Source organism: Anolis carolinensis, chromosome 6, assembly GCF_035594765.1.
Source record: "Anolis carolinensis isolate JA03-04 chromosome 6, rAnoCar3.1.pri, whole genome shotgun sequence".
NCBI lineage: Eukaryota > Metazoa > Chordata > Lepidosauria > Squamata > Dactyloidae > Anolis > Anolis carolinensis.
The window spans coordinates 84,027,135-84,041,516 of NC_085846.1; the positions used below are offsets into that span (position 1 = coordinate 84,027,135).

The window sequence follows — 14,382 nt, forward strand, 5'->3', positions numbered from 1 at the left end:
TCCCAAGACAAGGTAAGACAAGGATGTAGACAAATAACATGAGAAATGTTTGAACTGACCCTCACAAAAAAGCATTCTTTATGACATAATTCTTGATAGGAAAAATATACACAATATATATTCAGAATATGGAATGAAAGTTATCCTGCCTAAGCCAAAGTTTATCCCTTGACATTACTGAATCCTACATTGACCTACTGCTTCTCCTAGAGTTGTAATATGGACAAGACAAAGAACTCTGGCATTCAGTCTCAGGGCATTATTGTTTTAAAGTAACAGTGAGCCTGAAGAAATTTTATGCACTCACATGGTAGTTGGCATTCAACAATAAGGAAAACAAGCAATGTTAGCGTAAAGGTTAACTCATTGCCTTTCAGAACAAGTAGGGTATTTTCGTTGACAAGCTTAGAAAATAATATAGACTAGAGACTGATCTAACAATTGGTGAACAACTGGTTGAGTTTGAAGGCAAATTGCCATTCTAGCATTGTATACCTAGGAAACCAAGAAGGTGTATGATATTACTAAAGTCGGCTTTCTGTATCCATGGATTCAGCTGGCTACTGCTTAAAAATATTCAGGGGGTGATTCCTAAAAAGTAAACCTTGATTTTGTTTTGCTCCAGCATTATGTTGATGTGTAGTCATACCTGGCTGTAGCCTCCTGACATTTCACAGAATCTCAAGCTATCTCCAGCACTTGTTTTTGAGCTACTTTCCATTTTAAATAAGGCATGCCATTTTATTAGAGAATTGTATACAGTGGGAGTTGAACATCAATGGATTTGAGTTTTTACAGATGTCTTAGAAACCAACCTTAGCGGATCCCACGGCCCCACTGTACATTGGTTTCATTTGTGTTGGACCATAAATGTGTCAATTCTGCTTTAAGAAGAGATCCTTAAAATCAGAAGCCATTATTTACTCAATTTATTTCTAACTCCTTTTCAGGATACAAAAGTTTGTCAAGGTGGCCTCAAAATAATTTCGAAATGATTGCTGACATCTAAAAATTGATAAAAACATGTTGAAAGCTACAGGGATCCCATCACACAGGCATTTGGGAGCAGTCTGTCCAATGCGTGTGAGTCTGTGTGTGAGGCTTACCAGATAGGTTGACTCATTTCCATGTGAATATTGTTAGGTTTGATGTGTTGCAACTATTTTTTTATCCAAAATTATCTGTATTATGTCCTTGTTATTCCTGCCCCTGGTATCAAATTTTATGTTAAAGAAGCAATCCAGTAGAACTCATGTACTTCATTAACTGGAGTATATTTATACTATGCATATAGTGGGAGGAATAGTTTTGCCATTTTTCACAATGAACTTTTATCATTTCTATATACCTTCCATGTTCTCCTCAACTAGATAAATCTTACCAATTTGCTTTAAATTTAATCCACATGGATAAAAATATTTGCACTGAGTGATTCCTGGTACATTTTAACCCCATAGGATTTTAATGATATTTTAGGGGCTATGCTTGACATCCAAGGTGCAAAATCATAGGTTCATACACACCCTAAGCCAGAAAATATACACATTTCAACAGAACATTTATTTTAAGTAGATGACAGACATTCTTTCTTGCTTTAAAAAAATCCCTGAACAAATCTGATTTTTCTCTTTGCATGAAAAACTACCATTGTTATTTTCAACAGGTAAACACATTGCTGTCAATTCCACAAAGACGAAACTGACATAAGCCCAAGAGGAAAATAGCTGTTTTCCTTCATTTGTAGGAAAGACCTGGAATCATTGGTGTCATGGATAATTTTCTAACCCCCAAATAGTCCTTGCTGTGGGAAATTTGTTCCAATAACAAGCTAAACATACCCCGCATCTTCTAAAAGGCAGTGAGTTTACTGTTACACATTGCATATAGTGGCATAGTAATATGGTGTCCCTTATATCAAATATCCCTTATATCAAGGTTTGCTTTTTGGAATAAAAAAAATATCATTTTGTGAATGGTTAAATCTATGGATACAGAATCAATGTATAGGATGGGCTGACTCTATTAAAGGCTAATAATATACTGATTTTTTTTTTGCTTCAATAGATTAGCAATACTTTTAAATATTTTTACATCACTCTGTATGCTATTGAAGGCAACCCTCAATAACGAACTAGGACAATTCCTTGATGCCACCCCAATTGATCCTATTTCTAGTAAAATCCCAGATTCTTGAAAATTGGCAAAAATAATGAACAATTTCAAACCCAGGAAGCAGCGCTATTCAAATTGACAGCGTACAGTTTGCTGAATCAAGATTTTAAAATTCACAGAAATATTGACTAATAGGATAAATGCATTTATGACCCAATTATATCTATGCATATTAGTATAGATTTATGCTAGAAAGATATCTAGCAGAAGCAATAAGAAAAACACTTAATGTAATTCATGCAATTAGGTTTAATTGCAGTAATGATCCCATCTCTTCATGTCCTTAAGACGTTTAACCACCTAGAATGGCCATATTTTGTTTTCCTGCTGAAAACTAGCAGTGTAGGTAAAGCAGTTGTCACTGCTATTAAAAAAAAGAAGACTCCCAGTCTGTGGTATGGGTTAATGGGCGTGATTTAGAAGTTCAGTTTCTGTCCAGCCTTAGAAACTTAAACATCCCTCTACGTAGGGATGTTTCTGAAGAGTGCTCAGAAACTTCAGCTCATCCAAGGAGCTGCACCCAGGTTGTTGACTCAGGCTGGCTACAAGGAGCAGACAACCCCCCTGTTGTAGCAGCTCCCTGGCTGCCAGTCTGTTTCCAGGCACAATTCAAAGTGTTGGTTATGACCTTTAAAGTCCTAGATGGTTCTGATCCAGGCTATTTGGCTGACTTCATCCCCTTGTATGAACCCGCCTGGGCCCTGAGATCTTCAGGAAAGGCCCTTCTATCAGTCCTACCTCCATTTCAAGCTCGGTTGGTGGGAACGAGAGAGCGGGCCTTCTCGGTGGCTGCCCCACAACTCTGGAACTCCCTGCCCAGGGAAGCCAGAATGGCCCCCTCCCTGCTGTCATTCTGACAGCAGGCTAAAATCTTTATGTTCAAACAGGGATTTAAAGCAGAAGGTTTTTAAGTTCATGTCAGAGGCTGTTGTGATTTTATATGCCTTTATGGATTTAACATGAACTGTTTTTAATATTAATGATGTTTAATACTGTTTTAATATTTGTATATTTATTTATTTAAGTGGTGTTGTAATGCTTTTAATTGTGTGCTCCTTTGAGTCTCTGTATGGAGAGAAAAAATGGGATAAAAATAAACATAATAATAATCCTCCTTAATCAGGGAAAGAGGTTAAAATCGTATGTGTGACTTCAAAGATCCTTGTTGATTTGTGGCAGCCCCATGCATTTCATAGAACTTTCTTAGGCAAGAAATACTCAAGGGGTGATTTCCCAGTTCCTTACTCTGAAATACAGCATTTCCTGGGGGTCTCAAATCCAAGCACTAACTAGGATTGAGACTATTTTGCTTCAAAGATCAGAGGAGAAGGGGAATAATGTTAGAGTCACTTGGTGTATTTATTCTAGGTGAGGTAAAGACAGATAAGAAAGGATTTGACTATTTAAAAACCTTATTGGTCTTGGTATGCTACAGCCTCATATTAAAAAACAGATGAATGAAATCGGATATTTTTGTTTTTTAAAAAAAACACAGGTGATAATGCAGCAGCCACTCCAAATATGACAAGCACGGAATATTCAGAATTCAAATGTTAATTATATTGATGGGTTTTAGAATTTGTATTACTGTGCAAACCATTTTGTGAAGACAACAATTTTGGGATAGCTTTCACAGTTGTAAAAAGCAATTAATATACATAAACAAAATGAGTGTAGCGATGTTCTTGACACTGAGCAAGAATATTTAATGTGTCCATTATTCCTCCATGTGTCTAGAATACAGTGAAAAGAAACTTGCTTGAAATAAGACACATGCTTACTTAGGTGTCGTTTTCTACCTTCGGAATAATTTCGCTTGAATGTTGATTGTTTTCACTTTTTGTGCATAGTACTTTTTGTGTCAAGTAATGGTTTTTCTCTCTCTTTCTCTTCTCTGTGTTCAGGAGTCGAAAACTTCAGATCAGAAATATCCCGCCACACTTGCAGTGGGAGGTAGGCATGCGTCTTTATATTTTCAAGATAACTGTTTTTAAGAGGACACAGATTGTGTTTTTCCACCTTGTTAATAATAATAATAATAATAATAATAATAATAATAATAATAATAATAATAATAACAATAATAATAATAATATAATATCTTTATTTATATCCCGCTTTTCTCACTCACGGGACCCAAAGCAGCTTACAACATATTAAAATCAAATAAATAGCAAGTAGAATACATCAATAATAAATGTAAGTGTCATAAAATAAACAAATTAAAAAAAAACTATAATGTAAAATCGCATTAATGTGGCATCATATCGAGACTTATATTGCACTTTGCTCCAGTCTATAACATATGTTGTCTAGGTTCTTCTCTCACTAAGAAATCTCCTAACAAATGCAAATTGTTGACAGGAACAGATTTGTTCTTGTGGGAGATCATTTGCAAGCTTAAATAACAGAGCCTTCCAAATATTTCTTGCAACTGCCTGTAATCATAGGCAGTTGGATATCAAGGTTTTCTGGAGTCTACAGTGCATTCCTAGGTGAATTGCAACTTCCAGTTCTGTTCTCTTTTTCTGTCTCTCTTTCTCTCTCTCTCTCTCTGAAGGTTCATCTCCACTTTTCTCTTTTTTGTAAACATTAGCATTATGGAAACTTTTTAAAATAGAAACTCTCTTACTTTTTCATATAATTACTCTTCTGTCGCTAGCTATTTCTATAGCATAATGCTGTAATTCTAGAAATCCACATCCCGTAATAGCTATGTACTAATGCATTTTGAAAACTTTTTTACTTGTGTCTCTTTCCCAGTAGGTTAGAGACGAATTGGATTTTTTTCTGTGTAATATGAAAAAAGGGAAAGGCCTAGGGAAATAAAAAGTCTTCACGGTGCTGAAAGCACATCAGAGTAGGTGCTAGGAAAGTTTCTTTGAGGAAGGTAAGTAATATCAATTAAATGATCGCAATAGTAAAGTACCTCTCCATAGTTGACATGTATCTTTCCTTAGATCACATGTGTCAAACCCAAGGCCCATGGGTCGAACACGACCCTCCATGTCTTTTTGTGTGATCCTCTAGATGCTGGGCTACACCTCTGGTATTCCTCATTATTAGACATAATGACTAGAGCTGATGGGAGTTGTGATATAACTCCTGGAAGGTTGCCATTTGTCCTGTTTAGTCAGAATAGTGGAGTCTGAATTTAGATACAAGGCTTGTGGATTATGATGTCTGACTTTAAAACATTATTTTAACTTTTCTCCATCCTCAGACCCACAGGTGCTATTGGGTTACAATTCCTACTGTTCCCAGTCTACATGGTAGATAATCAAAAGTGATGGCAGTTTTCATTCAGTAACACCCAGGGACCCAAATTAAATAAAACCTAAAAATTATAGTTGGCTTTCTGTATCTATGGATGTTCCATCTGTGGGTTCAATGATCCTTTGAAGACAACCATAAGCCAGATGTGGCACTTGATGAAAATGAGTTGGACATTCTTTCCTAAGATGCAGTGAAACCAGAATGAATGCTACTAAAGATTGATTCAGATCAATTGTCTCTCTAGTTGTTGCTGCAATGTTATGGTTTTTAATATCTCCTTTAGCAGACAAAAAGAGGGGTATAAATACTACTATTACTACTACCACTAATAATAACAACAATAGTAATAATAATCCCATCAGCAGTAGTATAGTCTATGATGAGGGATGAAATGAGCAATCCAACAAGATACAGAAGGCTAAATATACCCCATCCTTATCTCAGTGCATTGGTTCGTTCATGCAGAAATGAGCATGCTTTTATGTAGATAATCCATAACCATAGCCATTTAAGGCCTTCAGTGTAAGCACAAGAACTTTGAATTTTGTATGGAATGGAACAAACATCTATTGTGCTCCTGTCCTGGTTTATCAACCTAGTGATTGTCTCTTCAGACTAATTGCATTTTCTTAGACCAGTTGTAATTTATTAAGTCTTCCATGTTATATTGTAGTGCTTATCAGCATATGGATGACCATAGCTGGGCTGTCTATCCAGGAGAGGCTGCTATTAGCACACCACTCTTAGGAGCTGTTTGGACATTAAGTGATTCCCAATCTACAAATCTGATACTATGAGAGGAAAAGAAAGATTTCACTGTATGAAGAAAAAGTTAAAATTATTAACTTTAATACAATGATTAACTTTCTTGAACAGATTAGCTATAAACTAATAATAATACACAAGAGGAAGAAGAAAATTAAGAAAACAGAAGGAAGACGTATCTGGGAAAACTGAGAGGAGGCATACTTTGGGATTACCACCTGCTGAATCCCATGAGAGATGTACAGTAAAAACATGATAGTTTAGTCTTATTTGGTGATTTTCCAAGTTGGTACCATCTTCTTCTCACTTAAGGTTATTAAAAACACATTTTCCTCTTTAAAAGTACATTGTAATGGAATAAATGGAATAGTTTTGTGTTGTATTAAAGAAGCTTTACTTGTAAACTCTATTCATATAGTTCTTATTGGAAATTCCTACAATATTTTATATCCCCATTGGCTTCTAGGCCCCTAATTTTAAACTGTATTTTAAAATAATTCCCTGTAGTGACCCTTGGTTAAATTTACTAATAAATATTACTAGAAATACACTGGAAATCATACCCGCAAGAAAGGACTTCACTACCCCATTGCTGCCCTAATGTAGTGCAGTGTGGTTGTAACTGACCAATTCATTTTGACTCAGAACCCCTTTTTTCTTTGAAGCAAACAAACCATATGATATAAATGCATATCTAAACTTTTTACTAAAGTAAATAATATTTCAGAGTTCTTGCAGTTATCACTGCAAGATTAGGTCCTATTTTATCCCAAAGCTGTTTATGGAAGTTACTTATTTGTCTCAGGGTGTGACTGGGCTTATATGGCACAGTAATCCTGGTGAAGCTAAACAAGTCCAGCTGCTTTCAATTCTGGAGTGGAAGAAAGGCAACAGATAAGCATAATAATAAATATAAAGGCAACTAGGTGTGTTCTAAAGTAGTACTTCTTAAGATATTTCATATAATTAGCAACGTTTCCTAGTGTGCCAGAATTTAGCGCATTATCTGCTATTGGTGTTTTGGGTTTTTTTTAAGAACATCTCCTGGAACTGATACCTGATAGCCAATGGACCAGCACTGATTCATGGACCACTACTTTGACCCGCACTGTTGTAGAGTCTCAGATAATGTCTTCTATAATACAGGAACCCTCACCATAAAATGTACATTTGCTGATGTTTTAGAATATTATGTGGACAATCTCTAGAAAGATTCCAAAATGCTCTTGTGGGTGAACTTCTAATATCAAGCTTTTAAGGAAAAAACATATTTGCAGCAACTATGAAAATGGCAAACTGTGTTAAATACTGAGCATTATCTGTTTCCAATGGCATGCAAGATGGCTTTAAAAATCAAATAGACATTAAAACACATTGATAAATACATAGAGAAAATTATTAAGATGTGAGTAAACTAACTATAGAATTAAAAACAGTTTAAACAAACCCATTTAAAGACAAAACACAACAACAGTGCAACAAACTAACAAAACAGTCAGTTCTCCAATACCAGCTGGAATAAAAATTCTTCACTTAAAAATGAAACTGTAATAGGGATAAAGGCAACATTGCTTCTGAGAAAAGTTAATTCCAGAACCTAGCTTCAGTTCACAGGCATCTGAGTATTAAGAATATATTGGAAGACATCCCTGGTTCCTAGTCGATTTTTATTCTCTGGTTTAAGAGATTGGTGAATATCTAGCAAGCATTTCCAAAGGCGCTAGTTATGCATGTTGGTTCCCTTTGAGTAGGTGAAGGATGTGATCCTCCTTCACTCCTTGTTCTCCTTACTCTGTTTCTTAACTGACACAAGAGGGTATATTCTTACATTTCTTAAAATAAGGGAGGACTGTAATGGGCTTCTGTTGCTGTTAGTAAGAGGGCAGAAGAAGGTGTCAAAAGAACTTTTGGATAGTGAGAGATATAACAAGGTGTTCTTGGAAGGGACAGATACTACTGGAAGAATCAGTGTAGCGACTGATGTGTTAGACCAGGATTAAAGGGGTGTTCTGGTCACTGCTTTTGATAGTGTGGCACACACATGTATGTCCCTGAAAATGGTTTTTTGTCAGCCAGAATTTTCCAGGATGGAGAGAGTAGTTGGATCTAGTTTGGCAAGAACCGTGTTAGTTTTCCTTTGGGTTGTAGGTGTCTATGCAATTTCTACCTCCTGATGTGCTGTATGACATTGTATGAAGAATACTGGTAATAATGTATATTTTTCCCTTATATATGGTCATCTTAGTCAATAACTCAAATACCTGACCATTGAGACCAAAGCGACTGGGTGTGTTTTCTGATTTACTAGAACATTTATGTGCTGCTGAAACGTTTTTTGTCAAAAAAACATATGGATATAAAATCATTCGTTACTCCCACCCAAAGTGGGTCCCCCTGTGGGAGAAGAGCGGCTTAGAAAATAAATAAATAAATAAATAAATAAATAAAGTGGACTCATTGAATCAATGCATCTTATGCAGATGTTGAGTTATTTATTGGCTCTGCTATTTACAGTTGGTTCTAGAGACCATAGTGGATTAGTATGAATTCTTTGTTAAATGAATGAATATTTGCCGTTTTTTGTTGGAAACCTTCTTGAGTGCCCTCAAGGAGATGGGGCGGGATATAATGTTGATGATGATGTTGTTGTTGTTGTTATTATAATAAATGATGTTTTGAGAGGCTTTGCCAGACAGTGGTTTATGTGTTACAACCAATATTTTAGGGTCTACGTACTTTCAAATTATGTTTGGAATTTTAGCTAATACTTAAACAAAATACATTTCTTTCTGATTTGATTACTGCTTGATTTTCGTCACACAAGTGCAGAATTTTAAATATTGGTGTGGATGGTATACTCTTGTTAATAAGCGTATTGCTGAAGGAATCAATTTGACAACGCAAGCCTTCACATACTTACCTCAAAGTAAGAACTTAGGGCACGTTAAGCTTCCTAATAAACATGTGTAGAAAATGTTATTCTTGTATGACCTATGAAAGGATGCTATAAAATTTGACTTTTTAGCACTTTCCAGTTCTTGGTAAAATACTAAGGCAGAAGGGATGCTTAAGTGAAAATTACTGTCATTTTCTGAGTATTTACCCATTGGATGGTGTGGTCTAAAACTTGACGCAGCAAATGGTAAAGTAGTGTAGGAATTTTAATCTGAAATATTTTGAGAATGGAAAGTTCTTGATCTCTGGAATTTTTTTGTTTGTACAAGTTTGTACTTAGTTTACCTTTTCTTGACCAACCAACGTATACCAAAATAGCACAAAACTATATGTTACATAGAAGAGATGGTTCTTAAGAGATGATTATGTATGAATGTGGAACTTGCTTATCAGTTAATTTTCATCAATTGTTTATTTTCTAGCTCTCTAGACCTCAGTCTTTGCACTGATTCCCCTCTTTTTGGTTACCCTTAAAGCCTTTCTCCTGTTCCCTCCATCTCTTTCATATTTCTTCACGTGCCTCCAGCCAGTGTTCTTCTCATTTCCTCATCTATATATATAAAAGAGTGATGGCATCACGGCAATTCACAAAACAACAAAAGTACAGGCCCCCCAACCTCAAAATTTGACAACACAACCCATCATCCACGCCTCAAGGTTGATACAACAAAAAGAAAAGAAAAATAAAGTCCTAATTAGAGGGAGAGCAATAATTTTTTTTATCCAATTGCTGCCAGTTTAGAGGGCTAATCTCTGCCCACTTGGTTGCCTAGCAACCAAGGGACAGCCAGGTTTCAGTTAGGGGACAGGCAGATTTAGGCCTCACTTAGACTTCTTCCACAGATTATCTCATTTGCACTGGATTACATGGCAGTGTAGACTCAAGGCCCTCCAACACAGCTATATAACCCATTTATAATCTTATATTATCTGCTTTGCACTGGATTATCTTGACTCCACACTGCCATATAATCCACTTCAGTGTGCATTTTATACAGCTGTTTAGAAGGAGCCTCATATAATCCAGTTCTGAGCAGATAATATAAGATTAGAAATATATAGTAGAGTCTCACTTATCCAACGTAAACAGGCCGGCAGGATAAGTGAATATGTTGGATAATAAGAAGGGATTTAGGAAGAGCCAATTAAACATCAAATTAGGTAATCGTTATACAAATTAAGCACCAAAACATCATATTATACAACACATTTGACAGAAAAGTAGTTCCATGCGCAGTAATGCTATGTAGTATTTACAGTAGAGTCTCACTTATCCAACACTCGCTTATCCAACGTTCTGGATTATCCAACGCATTTTTGTAGTCAATGCTTTCAATATATCGTGATATTTTGGTGCTAAACTCATAAATACAGTAATTACTATATAGCATTACTGTGTACTGAACTACTTTTCTGACAAATTTGTTGTCTAACATGATGTTTTGGTGCTTAATTTGTAAAATCATAACCTAATTTGATGTGTAATAGGCTTTTCCTTAATGCCTCCTTATTATCCAACATATTCGCTTATCCGACGTTCTGCCGGCCCGTTTATGTTGGATAAGTGAGACTCTACTGTACTGTATTTACAAATTTACCACTAAAATATCACAATGAATTTAAAACACTGACTACAAAAACATTGATTATGAAAAGGCAGACTGCGTTGGATAATCCAGAACATTGTATAAGCGAATGTTGGATAAGTGAGATTCTTCTTTAATATGAAATAATTACTGGGATAGAATAATGCAGAACAATATAATCTCTAAAACCAGGACAGTAAATAAACAGGGGAATTCCACACAGGAAACAATCAGGGCCAGCTAACACCTCCCAACAAAGTATTCCCATCATCAAAGTCTGGCAAATCCTGTTTTCTCAGGGCCACAGACAGTAGAAGCACATAAAATATCGCAAACAACACCACTCTGAAAACAAGGGAATTCCAGACAGGAAACAATCAGGGCCAGCTAACACCTCCCAACAAAGTATTCCCATCATCAAAGTCTGGAAAATCCTCTGTTTTCTCAGGGCCACAGACAGTAGAAGCACATAAAATATCGCAAACAACACCACTCTGAAAACAAGGGAATTCCAGACAGGAAACAATCAGGGCCAGCTAACACCTCCCAACAAAGTATTCCCATCATCAAAGTCTGGAAAATCCTCTGTTTTCTCAGGGCCACAGACAGTAGAAGCACATAAAATATCGCAAACAACACCACTCTGAAAACAAGGGAATTCCAGACAGGAAACAATCAGGGCCAGCTAACACCTCCCAACAAAAAATTCACTCAGGGAGGAAACAGCCAGGCTTTAAAGCTGCAAGGCCATTACATTCTAATCATTTTTCCTAATTGCAGCATTCATACTTGCCTCCAACAAACAAAAAAAACCAATCAGAAATATTGTATATTCACAACCTTTAGGAAATAATATCCCCTGATGGCGCAGCGTGTTAAAGCGCTGAGCTGCTGAACTTCTGGACCGAAAGACCACAGGTTTGAATTGGGGGAGCGGAGAGAGCCCCCACTGTTAGCCCCAGCTTCTGCCAACCCAGAAGTTCAAAAACATGCAAATGTGAGTGCATCAATAGGTACTGCTCCGGTGGGAAGGTAACGCCGCTCCATGTAGTCATCCCACATGACCTTGGAGGAGTCTACGGACAACGCCGGCTCTTCGGCTTAGAAATGGAGATGAGCACCAACCCCCAGAGTAAGACACGACTGGACTTAATGTCAGGGGAAAACCTTTACCCTTGACCTTAACTACCACCAATTCCTCAATACTTTATTTCCCATAACACCAGACTTCGCCACAGCAACGCGACGCGTGGCCGGGCACAGCTAGTATTATACTATAATTATAAAGCTCTAACATATTGCCAGGTGTGCGAAACTTCTCATTCTTCCTAATGTGATAGTTCCTAGAAGGAAAGTGTTTGACCGGCTGTATGTGTTGCTATTCCTTAGTAACAAAGAAGGGCAGTTTTAGATGTAAATCACATAATAATGATAGCAAAAGCAGTGAAACAGTAGATGTTCCTGATGCTATTAAAATGAATCTTGTGAAAGGGGATGTATGAAGCTTGAAATTACTATAGTAATGAACAGTGCTACTTTAACTGCACACGCGAACAGATTTCTGCCTGTTCTACTTAAAGCTACCAAATAGGCAACCATAAACAAAAACTTTTTAAAACCCCAGAGTTCTGGGGAATGTTAAATAAAATACAAACTCTCAGCACTTTTTAATGTTTTATTGTATTGGTGTAGAAGAGAAGTCTTAAGTGGTAAGCTGTTAATTAGTATGGAAGTGTGATGTATGCATATATGCTGCAGTAGTAAGCACATATAATTATGGAACTTAGGAAACAATATACTGCAGTTCTTCAATTCTAAGACACTCCCCCCCCCCCCCATATAAACATTTCTAAAAATGGGGTACATCTTAGAATCGCAGGTTATCTTACGTACATTTGGTAATACTGAAATTAAGATGCTTCTTACAATTTATGGCGTCTTACATCCTCTTTGAGTCCCCTTGGGGAGATAGGGCGGAATACAAATAAAGTATTATTACTACTACTGCTACTACTACTACTATTGAAGACATGCGGAATTAGAATTTTTGACCTTTTAACTTTCAGGCAGAATTCTGAAACGCACATGTGCATAGTTAAGTATAGATTTGAACAGTTATTTCTTAATTACCCATACAGAAGCCCCTCCCCCCCCCCAAATCAATGTGCCAAACAGTAAATGAATTATGCTTTGATGTATGTGGTTGTACAAATACTGTTTGTAACATAGATCTATTCCTCTGTATTTAAATCTTGCCTTTTAACTTAGGCTCATAATTTTCATTAAAGCTTTCCGGGAACATTTTCCCAAGTCCCGTTGACTGAGGAACACCTGTGCTTTGCAGACGATTCTGGAACATGCTGTACAGTGCACTCTGTGTTTTCACCCAAGTCATTGGTCAGGCTGGTTGGGCAAATGTGGTGCTGAAACACACACAGCACTCCCTCATCTGCACATTGTCTAGGAAGATCGGCAGTTTTGGATAAACTATATTTCTGGCAAGCTTGTATGTGATTTCATAAGTAGTAGTTCAAGATTTTCACCACAATTTGGTATCGCTGTGTTGCTTATTATTTTATCAGTCTGGTAATCTTCTGTATTTATGAGCTTGTGCATCCCCCCATTCATTCATAAAAGCTGGGTGTTATTTTCAGTGTCTAAAAAGAGAAGCCCTGCACTCTAGATGAATTTTACAAACCGTGGGATTGCATGCGAGAGGAATTGTACGATTTCTTCCCATGTGTGCAACTCTCCTTTGTATAAAAAAGGACACTTTGAAAAGGTTTGGTATTTTGTACATTTCCACTTGAGGTGCGAAACCCCCCCATCCTTACTTTTTGCTGATACAACTTTGCGTAGCTCTAGGCAAATGTTGCTGCCTAGACAGCAACAAGAATAGTGGTGCATGTGAAGTGTTTTATCTCATGAAGGTTTCCTCTGTATTTATAAGGTGGAATTAGAAATATCTCTACACTAGTATTGGGCATCTGTTGTCTAATCCGGTTCTCTATGGCTGGTCAGATATGCTTCAAAACATGTAACAAATGATCTCATAGAGAGTTATTGTGTACATGTATACCTGTTCTTTTATACCCAGTAAATGTGTGACTATTCAGCATGGAGCCAGTAGTCTCTGTCCTTCCCTGCATGTATTTTTTCAACATCACAGTCAGGGTCGGCCCAAGGTAATTTTCAAGTGTAGGCAAAGAGAATTTTGGCGCTCCCCCAAACCAATCACTGAAAAATAAAAGCATTGGATAAGCGAAAATGTTGGATAATAAGGAGCGATTAAGGAAAAGCCTAAATAAAGAACAACACTCTGAAACTGGGAAATCCAGACAGGAAACAATTAGGGCCAGCAACCAAGGATGCCCCCAGGGAGGAAGCAGCCAGGCATTGAATCTGCAAGGCCATTAAATGCTAATCAAGCTGGCCAATTCAACATTCACACTAGCCTCAGGCAGACAACAGGTCTTTCTCCCAACCTGGACTTTCCACAGATATATAAACCCCACTTACCTAGCTTCCAACAGAACTCACAACCTCTGAGAATGCCTGCCACCCCGAAGGCAGGCCTGGCCCTAGGCCAGGCCCCGAAGGCCGGGTACAAGCCCCGGAGGTCAGGCGC

General features: G+C 37.1%; 1 protein-coding gene across 4 annotated transcripts in view; it reads left to right on the forward strand.

Moving 5' to 3' along the window:
* igf2bp3 (insulin like growth factor 2 mRNA binding protein 3) overlaps nucleotides 1–14,382 on the forward strand; it is a 98,448-nt gene that overhangs the window by 46,624 nt on the left and 37,442 nt on the right. For all 4 annotated transcript variants that reach the window (XM_062957156.1, XM_008112647.3, XM_016994366.2 and 1 more), the window contains one exon: nucleotides 4,077–4,125. In XM_062957156.1, coding sequence (XP_062813226.1) covers nucleotides 4,077–4,125 — 49 coding nt within the window. The remainder of the gene's footprint in view (nucleotides 1–4,076; nucleotides 4,126–14,382) is intronic.